Source organism: Odocoileus virginianus, chromosome 13 (assembly GCF_023699985.2).
Source record: "Odocoileus virginianus isolate 20LAN1187 ecotype Illinois chromosome 13, Ovbor_1.2, whole genome shotgun sequence".
Classification (NCBI taxonomy): Eukaryota; Metazoa; Chordata; class Mammalia; order Artiodactyla; family Cervidae; genus Odocoileus; species Odocoileus virginianus.
The window spans coordinates 25,020,371-25,034,148 of record NC_069686.1 but is presented as its reverse complement, the minus strand read 5'-3'; the positions used below and the strand labels follow the sequence as shown (position 1 = coordinate 25,034,148).

General features: G+C 39.6%; 1 protein-coding gene across 8 annotated transcripts in view; it reads right to left on the bottom strand.

Moving 5' to 3' along the window:
* The window catches only part of GRB14 (growth factor receptor bound protein 14), a 124,288-nt gene that overhangs the window by 47,518 nt on the left and 62,992 nt on the right, over positions 1 to 13,778 (bottom strand). For all 8 annotated transcript variants that reach the window (XM_020877210.2, XM_020877211.2, XM_070476121.1 and 5 more), the window contains one exon: positions 419 to 575. In XM_020877210.2, coding sequence (XP_020732869.1) covers positions 419 to 575 — 157 coding nt within the window. The remainder of the gene's footprint in view (positions 1 to 418; positions 576 to 13,778) is intronic.

Here is a 13,778-nt window from a genome sequence, read left to right as displayed (position 1 = left end):
CACTATGGGTATTTCCCATGGCTGTACTATAATTAATGTAAAATGTAGCTCACATTACAGCATATTTTATTAACCTCCCAAAAATTTTCTTTGTGCTACTAAAAATTTTTATGCAATGTATCTTTCCATCAACTTAGACTCGACAGTTTAGCTCCCAGATTTCCATAGATCATTATTGAAACAGTGAGAGGTGGGAAATTTGTAATATTTCTATCCTTATTTCTATTCTTGTTCTTATTATTTCTATTCTAGTGCTACTTTATTTTTCTCTCAATCACCACAACAAAAATTAAAAACAAAGAAAAGGATGATTCATAACTGTCCTCTGTCTTTCCATAAGTGAAGCAAACCTTTTCCATATGATCAAAATTATAAAGGACAGAAAAGCAATGATATGACCATGATTTTGTGTCCTTACCTAGAGCTACATGAGGCAGGTGCTCAAAAAGGGTCCAGCTGTGGTCATCAATGTAATGATTCTTCAGGATCAACAGCTGGCAAACATCTCGGGCAGTTATGTCACTGGGTACCTCTAAAGCTCTGCTGGTTTCATCTTCACTGTATACTTTAATTACCTGTGTAGGTAGAAATTTAAAAAAAAAAAAGAGCTAGAATAGTCTGTTAAAAATATCATTCTAACAAGTCATTGAACTTATTGGTTGAGCTAATTACCAATTCCTCATACAGTCTATTTCACATCTAATTTTCTTATACATGGAGCAAATGGTTACCCATCCCAGACTTGTTTATAACATGTCAAAGTCACTCTGTCCGACAACTTCCAATCTGTTAAGTGTGTAAATTTCAGGCCATTCAATGACCATTCAATGTCATTTTCCACCACTCTGATCTGCTAAAAAGCTATTCTTCTCTTATCAACATTTAAAATTTTCCATTCTATATTTTAATCTGTAAATAATCCCAGTAACACAGGTGATTTATTCTCAGATATACACAAGTTGTAATAGCAGCAAAGATTTCTCTATTTCAGCTTATAGGAACTTTGGCAAAGATTGGCTAGATGTTCACAAAATCCTTTTTTCTTTTCTGCCTTGCAAGTAGTTGTGTCCACAGGATTGAAATTTGGCCAACAGGATGTAAGTACATGCAATGTGGCACTTACAGGTCTAGTCCCTACAGCTCTCCCACATACTGTCCTCCATTCTCTTACACCACCTGCTCACTGAATGGAGATGATGACAAAGACCTAAAGAGGACAGCAGAGCTATGGGACAGAAGGAGGCTTTGTCTCTGAACGACCACATAAAAGGTGCTCAAGTAGGAATGCCTGCGAGGAACTTTGACAAGAGCAAGAAGTTAACTTTTACTGCTAACTTATTGTGATTTTGTATTTATCTATTACAGCAGCTTATGTCACCCCCAAAACATGCAGAATCAGAGAAAGTTTCATATACATCACTCTCTTCAACATTTACCAAGTTGTGCTACCTGCTAGAATTTTCACTATTAACTATGGCATGTCATTTATAAATTAAATTTTTTATGGTTTTTTTTTTTTTTTTGGTTTTTAAAAAAGTGAGTACTTTTTTTTTTTGCTTCCCCCCCCAATTATTTTTATTAGTTGGAGGCTAATTACTTTACAATATTGTAGTGGTTTTTGCCATACATTGACATGAATCAGCCATGGATTTACATATGTTCCCCATCCTGAAACCCCCTCCCACCTCCCTCCCCATCCCATCCCTCTGGGTCATCCCAGTGCACCAGCCCCGAGCACTTGTCTCATGCATCCAACTTTATGATGAACTGAATACCAACCAGTCCATCCTAAAGGAGATCAGTCCTGGATGTTCATTGGAAGGACTGATGCTGAAGCTGAAACTCCAGTACTTTGGCCACCTGATGTGAAGAGTTGACTCATCAGAAAAGACCCTGATGCTGAGAGGGGTTGGGGGCAGGAGGAGAAGGGGACAACAGAGAATGAGATGGCTGGATGGCATCACCGACTTGATGGGCGTGAGTTTGAGTAAACTCTGGGAGTTGATGATGGACAGGGAGGCCTGGCGTGCTGCGATTCATGGGGTTGCAAAGAGTCGGACATGACTGAGTGACTGAACTGAGCTGACTGAAATATCTATGAAAGTAGTATAGTAAGATCAACACACACAAATGTCCGGAAGTCATAAGAAAACTCAATATAAGAAATATTCTTGCTATAAAAATGTTGACATTTAAACATTTTTAGCAATTCAAATAAATGAAAATTAAAACGATGTATCAATTCTCTCCTACTGATTATTTTTCTAATTACATAAAATGACTGGAACGAAACAGTTGCTCTCTTACAATGACAGAGTGTTATAAATTGGTAAAACTATTTTTTACATCTATTGGAAAGTATCAAAAGCATTAGAGAGGCTATTTCTTCAACTTAGTAATTTCACTTAGGCAAACCATCTCAGTAAATCTGTCCTAAATGTGGGGAAAATAGCTTTAGGCATAGACATGTCCTGCAAAGCATTGGATATGTTCTATCAACCTAAATAGTCCACAATAAAAGAGTGGTAAACAATTGTACTTTCACAAAATGCAATATTATAAGGTGCTTAAAAATGTTACTCAAGAAAATGACGTAAGAACTTTAAAAAAAAAAATGCTTAAAATAAGGACACCAAAGTATAAGTTATGCACAGTCTTATTAGCTGGATTGGCTACCGGGCACTGACTCCTCATCTAACTGCATTCTGATTGGCTTTCAGAGAACCACTGCCTCCCTCACCATCAATCTCTGTGATGCTGGCAGCTCTAACTTCAGCTCAGCGACAGAGTAGTGGAGCTGCTGGAACTTGCTCGTCACAGTTGACTGTTAAACATTCAGGAACTTGGCCAGCCAGGCATCCTGAAATCAGCCATGGTGGGAGAATGTATACTGAAGAATTTGGCAAATGCTACAAATAGGTCTTTTTTAAAGAAAAATTTTTTAGAGCCAGTTTACCACTGCATGATTGCCTCAGCTCCACAGAGAATATATTATCTAGATGGATCAATCAACGCCCAGAGTTTCCCTGGCAACAATGACTATTTCAGAGATGGGGGCATGACCTAATCAGAGCTGATCAGGGCCAATCTGGACATCATAAAGTGGGTCTTCTTTTCCATTGGGCAGGGGTAGGTGTGGCTGCTACTGTTCACAAAGAGAAAGACTGTGGAAAACTAGGATCCCACATGGAACAAATCACACCAAGAGATGAAAAGAGTTCTGAGAATAACCCTGTGCCCTTGGACCAAGGAACTTTTGAAGTCTTTGTGTTTTAATAATATGTGTGCTATGAGGCTGTACACTTCTAGTGGTAATATCCACCTACTTATCTCCGTTGTTCTAGCCATAGACCTTCTCTAACTCCTCCACACTGCTAGAGGAATAAACTTTCTAATAGCCGATCATATCAGGTCATTCTTCTAAAATTCTCCAGGGCCTCTTCATTGTCCTAACCCAAGTAGCTCATTGTGCAAAGTCCCCATGCAAAGTGCACATCCTCTGCTAAGTGTTTTAATATAAGACTGGCTTCCTAGGTGGTTCAGTGGTAAAGAATCCGCCTGTCAATGCAGAAGACACAGGAAATGTGCGCTCAATTCCTGGGTCAGGAAGATCCCCTGGAGAAGGAAATGGCAACCCACTCCAGTATTTTCACTTGGAAAATCCCATGGACAGAGGAGCCTCGCAGGTCCATGGGGTCACAAAGAATTGGACACGACTGAGCGAGCATGCACATGTATGCCAGTGAAAGAGTTGGCTGCTGCCCTCAGAGAGCTGAAGCACAGTGGGGAAAGCAATATTTAAAACGATAATTAGAAAGTATGTTACTCAGTCATCAAATGGGTGTTAGGAGAAGCCCAAAAGACATCCCTGGGAAAGTGATATTCAGGCTAAGACCTGAAGGAGGAGTGGACAGTAGCTCGGCAAAAAGAGGGTAAGAGCATTTCAGGATAAGGGAAGTGAAGTCAGGCAAAGTCCCTGGGGCAGAAAGAAACCTGGCAGGTTCTAATGATTAACAGAGTCAGGGGTGGCAGGATCAGCAAACAGAGAGCATGGTCCTAAGGAAACAAGTCGTAAGCACGATGGTTCTAAGAGGGGTGTAAGACCCTAAGTTCAGAATTGACTTAAGAATCACTGAGCTTATAGGTGGTAAACAAACTTGTGGACATGGATATATCAGACAAGGGAGAAAAGGAAAAAGCATGAGGAAAAAAAAGAATCTAGGGCTGAACCCTGAGAAATTCCCATATTTAATGGCAAGTTAGAGGCAAGAAAAGTCTGAAAGATGAAGTGAAACAGAGAACCAGGGAGGTGGGGCCCCAGGGAATGAGGCCCACACTCTAGCACACGGACAGCATGTGTGTGTGTGCTTGGTCGTTCAATCGTGTCTGACTCCTTGCGACCGTGTAGACTGCAGCCTGCCAGGCTCCTCTGTCCATGGAATTCTCCAAGAAAGAATACTAGAGTGGGTTGCCATTTCCTTCTCCGGGGAATCTTCCCAACCCAGGGATCAAACCTGCATCTCCTGCGCTAGCAGGCAGATTCTGTACCACTAAGCCACCTGGGAAGCCCCTCACAGTATGTGTACCCCCAGCAAGTCAGCCTATGGAACAGGTCACTCTGACCGTAGACAAATACGATATACATTTGCTACTCCTTCCATTTGCTCATGAGGTATCCTCTACTTGAAACCTTTGCTCCAACCACCAACAACATGCTTTATTTGGCAAATACCTACTTACCATTTCGCTCCAATTTCAATAGCACTTCCTCCAGAAAGTCTTCCTGACTGCCCTTGGCTTTGTAATGTGCCCCTTTCAGTGCTCTTATTTTATAATTTTCTATTTGAATATCTTTCTCCCCAACTCTACTAGTAAGCTCCTTTAAGGAAAATCTCTATTTACTCACCATTTGACATGATATCCCAGGGACTAAGCCCAAGTAAATGTATTGCTTAATAAAGATCTTTGTAACAAATGAACTTTGTACCCATGCAAAATGTTTTGTACATAATACTCAATGCATGTTTGTAAATTTTAATTTAGAAAAAATTTTCTGTTGCAAAAGTACAAATTGATCAAATTTTAATGCTCAGGAAATTAAAATTCTTCTATTTTTCTTATAAATAATCCTAGGTAAGAACTGACTATATTGCCATCAGCAGACAGTTCTGAGTTTTGGAGTCACTGAGGCAGCTATAAGGTCATTTAATATCAGAAAAACTAAGAAATAAAAATCTGGAGACACTGCCAAAATAAGATGAAGTGTCTGAGCCCTCAATTCAATGCCTTTACTTTAGGGTTAAGATGTGTGGCTCACTAAGATCCCAAGATCTATTTGGAATCTCAGTGTTTCCTGAGATTGCAGCTGGGAAGGCTATTGTTCTTGTGCCTGTGTCTTCATTGCCTTCAGACAAATCTCAGTGCCAGACAATTGTTGAGGTGCTAAGAGATGCCGCCCGCCATGCCGCTGTGGTCAAGCACTGGTGGGAGCATTTGCCAAAAGCAACGTGAAGATGACCAATCCTGAGAGGACAAGAAGCTCTGACTTGGATCTGACTTCATGTGGAACAATGATAAGCCTCCATTTCAGTACCCTCAGAGGCCACTGCCCACTCCATGCCAGGGGTTGGGAATGAGCTGGTGGCCACTGGACAGGTTCCCTGGACTTCCTGACTACCCCCACGCTTTCTTACAATAAACTCCCATCACCTAGGATAACGGAAGCAAGCCTCTTATTTTTCACGCTCTGTTGTTTATATCAGATGAACTACAAAATGAAAATCTGGAGATATTCTAAAGTCTAAGCCAAATCCAAGAAGAGAACAGAACAGAGCAAGAGGCAAGCATTGGGGAAAATAAAAAAGACATCTAACCAACCAGGAAATGCCATTAATCTCTTCAGTTGACGTTGCTACAAATTTTTAAAAAAATAAAGTTGCCAAGAATTGAGACACATAAATTTAGAAGGACAAGGCTAATTTAAATTTCTGGAATAAGTGCATGTACTCATTTTTTAAATAAATAACACTTGTTAGGAGAAAAACTGAATATTTTTGCTTGAACTCCATTTCAAATCCTTCTTAAAAAAAAAAAAGTTCCATTTAATGCTGACATTTTTCCAAAACACACATTTATCAACAAATGATAAAATTACTTTTTGGTTGATATTCCACAGTCTCTGTCATCTCACAGATCTATTCAGTACTTATGAAAAACTCCTTACACTACCAATGGAGAGGCTTTGTTAAAATGTCTCATTTTTGTTTCTACTTATTTCTCCTTGAAATTTATGAAAAGGGGAAAGATAATCTAACCCTTAACCCTTTAGTAAGTTGAATATGCCCCTTGCCAATATTATTACTACACTAAACTTTCCTATTTAAGAAAAATGTCAAGTCATACGTGAAACTACATGACTACTACAGATTTAAACTAAGGTACAAACTTTTGTGAGCATACTAAAACCAAATAGCAGGGTTGCTCCTATGAATCATTAGAGCAAAACAGTGGTATTCTATTTCCTGCACATACTGAAAGATAAAAACAGAGAGATATGGAGATCATATAATCATGCTATTTAATAAAGGGATATTGTACATTTCCAATGCAGTGGCCCAAATCCTCAACTTTCTATATAAAGTTAAAAGAAATAGGGTAAAAAGAAGTCATATCAGTTGATCCACAAGATTATTTGCAATGTATCTTAGCAAGAAGAAATCCTCCCAGAACCCTAAAGAAGAACAGGAACTGTCTTTGTCTCATCAATGAGCAGACAACTGATTAGCAAGAATGACAAGCATTGATAAGATCTGTCTATAACATCCCACCAGGATGAACAGAGAGAGCTCCGGCGGACAGCCAACAATGTACACACAGGCTGTGCTGAGGAAGCCCTCAAGTGTCGCTGCAACCCTGACAGAGCAGCCTTGGCCTTTAGCGTGGTTTACAGTTTAAACTGCTTTGGGAGCATGCGGCACCCAGCAATGAAAATGTAATAGAAAGACCCAGTAGCCCCTGCAAGAGGACATGCCGGCATGGGGATGGAGCAGATCTCTGTTTTGGCTGACATCCTTATCAAGGCAGTTTATAAACTTTACACCCCAACTCCCCTAGACTGGCCCTTCATAAAAAAATAAGTGGAGGCAAGAGATTAAAAAATTAACATAACTCATTTTGACAGCAGTAGACACAACAATGTTCAAACATACAAAGACAGCAAGAAATGGTTAACTTCAGAAAAGAAATCTGAAAGCCTAGGGGCTAAAGGAGATGAACGACTTAAAACATAAGACAAAGGCTATTGCCAAAAATTGGAGACTGAAGTTGAAAGTCAATTTGATATGTATTGCTTTGCCCTCAAAGCACACACAGCAGTCATCTGTTATTTTCCCCGGAAATTCTGATTCTCAGAGCAGATTATGTGGGAAGTCTCAGGAAAGGCCTGGGCAGGTGCTAAGCAGTCAGCCTTTCTCATCCTTCTGGAAGACTCCAGAAAGTGATGGAACAGGATGGCTAGTTCCTTTCCAAACTGGATTCATCCTAGAATATGGGGAAATACTCAGGGTCATGATCTGGTCATTTGGCGAAACCACAGAGCAAAAAGGGGCGCTGGACCCACTGTTAAGTAACTAGCTACTCGATAACCTTCCCCCATTTACTGCTTTGTTTCTTCAGAGAAAAGAGGAAAAGGTGATAATCATTCAGCAGGTAAAAAACAAGCACAGACTAAGCATAACTACATGAGCAAGAATCTACAGGATGAAGCAAGAGACCGTTTTTTAAAAAAAAGAAGAAAGAATAAGCAAAAGGGAAGGAAAGAGACCACTGGATATGGCCATTTTCTGTGTCAAAGTTTCTATTTTGGGGAAAATTAAATTCGATTTTTAGATTAAGTACCCTTAAATACCACATTTAATATTTAATTAAATATAAGTTAAACACCATCATTTAAATACCAAGATCTTACTAGAATGAAAATTACGTAACTTTTCAAAAGAAAGATAAATGCATTTATTGTACCTATTAATTATATATGATGTTTATATATAATTAATAGAAAATACGGAACAAGGTAAAGTCCATAGAAATTTGATTTCAACTAGGTCCCAACGTAAAGCTTATTTCTACTGCTCTTTAAAATTTTATCATCCAAGTACAGCCAGATTATAAAGATATCTTTTAATGCTTCAGATTTTTTTTCTCCATTATTTTTAACAGATAGGCAATGTACCTAAAACAGTGAAATATTTTTATATAGAGGTCAGAGTAGCCCTGGATTTTTACATTCTTCTAAATAAGGAACGCAACGTCCTAAGATAAGAAGAGACAGATATTTTGAATTAAGCAACTCAGTGTGTTCCCTTGAAGGAAATGGCAAATAATATATTCATTCTTGCTTTTTCCAAACCTCTAACAAAACGTTATATTTAAAAACAAAGACTGTTCCAAAAGATCCTAACAGTTCAAGAAAAGCTGTTGCTTCCTTATTACTACCCTTCATATTTTGCTAGCTGTCAAATATTTATTAAGAGCAAAACAGTACATAGTTGAGAGAAATCAGAGAGTAGGGACTTAAATTCTTGTCACTAGATGAGACATTCAACAACATATTTTATTTAAGCATATGAGCAGTACATGTTCAATTAGCCATCTGATATTAACTCAAAATTGATACTGTCACCAGTATCAGAATTATAAGAAGTGCTGACATAAACGGGTCCATTTCATACTCCGGTGGCCCCTTTCAATTTTATTCCCTCTGATCCTTCCCTTATTCTCTAACTCTGATCTTATTTTTCTCGGTTTCTTCAAACAGCCATGTCCCTTGCTGACATGGGGTCTTTGCACCTTCTACCACCACTGCCTGAAACACTGTCCCTCCACCCTCTGCTTCTCCTCCCTCAGATAAACCATCCATTCTGTGGGGACGTTTTCCACGCTCCTCCCAGCTGAGGCCCCAGCCCTTTGCTTCACGTCTGCATGCGTGCAACTATGAGATCACTATCCACCAGCTTCCACTCCTCAGCATGCCACATGACACCAGGGGTGACCTCAAAGTGCAATCCCCACCATGTCCCCCAGAGGGCAGCACACTGCCTAGCACAGAGTAAGCATCCCTTTAGTGAAGACTGACACCATCAGGCAGTATTAGGGATTCCAAAACAGAAGCCTGGAAACCTCACGGGGTTTAAAAACTTCGAGGGGAAGAAGGGCCCGCATGAGACAAAAGAGAAAACACAGGCAAAGTTTCCAAGAAATTGGCAGACTCAACAAAGGTGGATGAGATGACATCTCTAGGACTTTGTGAGTTTGAAAAAAAAAATAAAGACCATATGGGTGGAACAAATATCATGAGCAAAGATACTTGAACTGAAGAGGCGAAAACTGTGCATGAAACAGGAGATGGAAGACCCAGCTGAGAGAGAGACTTGAGTTCCGAGGACCAGGTGAGGAAGCACGGGCGCTGGGAGGCCTGTGGAAGCAGCATCCTGGCCCAACACTGCCGGACACTGGTTTCCATCAATGCGAACTAGCGAGGAGGGCACCCCAAGAGGGGATCCTTTTTAATATACACAGACAACAAACTACCTCTTTTTCAATGGCTGGAAATAGATAATTAAGTTTCAAAAAGACAGTTTTACCAGAATAAGATTATCAAGTGGTAAGAGAACGATAAATAACCACATGGTGATCTAATCATTTGGGAACAAGTTCAGTTACAAGTAATAGAAAAATCTATTTGACAATGGCTTATTAACTAAATTAAAGTTTTTATTTATTTTTTCCTTTTCTCACATTTGAAACCAGAGGTGAACAGCTCAAGGTCTGATGAGGCCATTCCATCAAGTAACTATGGATCCAGGCTCTTTAAATATTTAATCAGTTCACAATCCCTCAAGGTCACGAGGTGGATCATCCCCACACCACCTCTGTAAAAATTCTCAACTTGGTTATATCTGGAGGTTATCGCATTTTAGCAGGAACATTAGAGTTTGTGCCAGGATAAAGAGATGAACTAACTCAGAGTTAAAGCGTCTGTGTGGCTAGGGATCCATACAGATCTTCTGGGAGTTTCGTATGAATTCAGAAAGCCAGGATGAAGCTTTTTGCTGTATGAATTCATTTCCCGTCTAGCATCAGGCACTGAGGCCCAGTGTGGCCTCACTACTGGAAACGCCCCAGGCCTGGCATGGCAGGGCATTTAGCACTGCCCCACCTGACAATCTGGATCGGTGACACCGGAGAATCATGCCATGTCTAGGCTTCCAACCAAGAGAAGAAAGTGTGTCTGCAGGCAAAGAGGGGCCCAGAAACTCTCCTTCAAGCCCCTTTGCTCTTCTCTATTCTTGATACTTTCTGCTCTCCTTCTCAGGCCAAGAGCCAGGCAGATTGTTCATTCCTTGGACTTTCTTTCTCCCTCAAGGATAGCAAGAAAGACCCTAACTCAAACGGGCATCCAATTTTATAAAGCAAGATATCAGAAGTCCTTTCGTTGTGCTCTGTTATGCGGTAGGAAAGAAGGCAAAAGAAACAGCTCCAATTTCATTATAAAAGAAAGTAAACATTAAAATTAAGTCTAAAAATATCCCAAACCGTGGACATACACATATACACATGAATATATTCATGTTATTTTAGGACCTAAATCCAACACAAATAATAAAAAGGGTCAAAGCACAAACCCCACTCTAATGTTCCCAGTAACTTCATCAAAGGAGTGTTCTCTGAAGCTTCAGTGTTTTTAAAACTCATGTAATTCCTGTGAAGATGCCAGTGCTGACTAATTCATCTTTGAAGTAAAAAAAAAAAAAAAAAAAAAAACCTTCACAAGTGCTAATGCTTATTCATATTTAAAGCAGAAAACCACTGGTCATGCTTATGTTGGACACAATGTTATTCCAGTATCTCATTTCAGTTTTTCAGCAGTCGTTTGTTCCCAGAATAACCATAAGACATGCCTAAGCGAAAAAGTTAATAACTGTTTCACACAGTGAGGAAGAAAGACAAGTCGGGGAGGGCAAGGGGAGAAGAGTTTAGAAAAGAGGAGAAAACATGAGGAGAGGAAAGAGAATATTTATTAGAGCCCAGGACCCATCAGACTTTTTGTTGTAAATTCTTGAGCTGCCTGGCATCAACCGAAGCACTTTTAGGACCTACCTGTTTCAGTGATTTTCAAAAGCACATCTTCTCACATTTAACTTCTCTGAACCTTAGGCGTAACTTACCATCAATGGTTACGGCATAGTTTAATTGGAAGTATATAAGATAATGATACTTTTTGTGATGTAAGGTGCCAGAGAATCAATGAAATATGCAATATTCAGTCTTCTGATTCACCTGCGGGTATTATTGTATGAACTTTTAACAACATGCAAACTATAACTTTCTAGGCCTAACATTCCCATATTGTGATAGCACTAGGGAGAACTGATTTATATCCATTTTTTATAATTTTACCTTTTTCTCACTTTTCTAAATATTTCTTTTCTATCAGTGCAAAGCATGTGTATCAGTATAAAACATGTATATTTCCATAACATGGAGTAGGAAATGGCAACCCACTCCAGTGTTCTTCCCTGGAGAATCCCAAGGACAGAGGAACCTGGGGTGGCTATGGCCCATGTGGTTGCAAAGAGTCGGACACAACTGAGTGACTAAGTACAAGCACATTCCTATTTAAAAAAAAAAATGGCATCAATACTGTTAGAATTATAAAATACGTAAGACTGCCAGGACTCTTAGAAACACCCACTGAAATCTTCTCATTTTACAAGTGAAGAAGCTGAGACTGAAGAGGGCCTGACTTGCCAGGGGCTCTCCATCTGCTCACTGGCAGAACCTACCAGGGAACACGTCTCTGGGTTCCTACCTGGTCTTTCCAGTCTCCTTACCCAACTTTACGCTGCTGTTTTGACAAGACATCTTGGATAAACACATTAGATAATTGAAAACCCAAATATGCAACCATATGCAAATACGGCTCAAAGCACCCAGCTTTTTGAATGTCAAAAAAGTTATTCTTTGTATTTCACTGTTTTCAGCACAACTTGCCAGGAAAAAAAAAAAAAGGCATATTCAGAAACAGCCAGCAGAGGGAGTCTTTATTTCTCGGTGCAAATAGAGAAAGAAAACAGGATGCTTTGAAAGTTGCTTTGTTAGCCCTTTAATATTTAATATTGCTTTATTATTATTGGACTTCCCTGGTAGCTCAGTTGGTAAAGAATCTCTCTGCAATGTGGGAGATCTGGGTTCAATCTGTGTTGGGAAGATACCCTGGAGAAGGAAAAGGCTACCCATTCCAGTATTCTAGTCTGGAGAATTCCATGGACTGTATAGCTCATGGGGTCACAAAGAGCTGGACACGGCTGAGTAACTTTTACTTTTTTCACTTTTACTATTATTAACCCTATAGAGGTCCTGCTTAAAATAGCTGCAAGCTTCTAACAAATTTAAATCTATTTTTTTAAACATTCTGAACTATTTGAATTTTTTAAATAAATCATGTTTAAATCATTAATAAGAAGGGTTAGAGATGGGGCGGAGGGTGGTGTGTATATATTTATATTTATATAATATATATACACATATATATGTATGTCACTTCAGGCGGTATATAATATAAAGTCCCCTTTCCTGGGACTCAAGCTGAAGATCCTCCTTGGCATTTGGAATGATCATGCCAAAATTTTTCTTCAAATCCTGATAAAACTACGCCAACTAATTTGACTTCTAAAACCATAAAATAAAACTCCTGGAATCTTCACAGACACAACTGAATGTGTATATCCAAATGTGAAGTCCAATTAGGAAGCTATAAACAACATAGGACACTGCTGTTTTGCCAAAATGGTTTTTTAATCCCTCTTTTGAAACTGTCTTAACAGCAAGCATTTTTAATATCCTATGGGAATAGAAAATCTTTATCCTTTCAGAGAGCTTAATAACTGAAATAACCAAAAGTCTTACTTCTTGTTTTCTGCCAAAAAGAGATTCTTATTTTTCTAGAGTTGGCTTAGGGCACTGAGGCATGGCCCGGAGAGTCAGCCTTAAGACCAGCCCGAGCAAGAGTCTTAGACTGTTAATCAGCCCAGCTATTTTTAATCTGCTTTCATTGCCAAAAGTGGACCAGACATTGTAGTTTGCAAACTAATACGATGGATGGCCCTCAGTCATGCAGAGGTTCAGACCAGGTGCTTGAGGCCATGGTGGACTCCCAAAATCTTCTCTGTGATCAAATCATAGATCACCAGCTTATCAACTATGAGTCTTAGATTTCTCATCCTGTAAAACAGGCAAAGTGACAGCAAACTCATAGCATTCCATTCATAATAGTGACTACTATTATACATTTTTGAAAGCAAAATAAGTCCCAAGAGATTTCTACTGAAGTCCAATGAACTCTCTCATATGGTTTGATAACTATATCTTTGAGGCAAGATTGAGTGCACATCAAGGAAAAAATAACTAGGAGGGCAAAAGACAGAGAGGTTAAAGTAAAAAAGGTGAGATCTGTCCAGGGAGTAGACTACAGATGGGCTTCCCTGGCAGCTCTGCTGGTAAAGAATCCACCTGCGAGGCAGGAGACCCTGGCTTGATTCCTGGGTTGGGAAGATCCTGGGAGAAGGGATAGGCTACCCACTCCAGTATTTCTGGACTTCCTTGGTGGCTCAGATGGCAAGAATCCACCTATCAGACAGTAAAGAATCTGCCCGCAATGCAGGAGACCTGGGTTCAAGTCCTGGGTTGGGAAAATTCCGGGAGGAGGGCATGGCAACCCA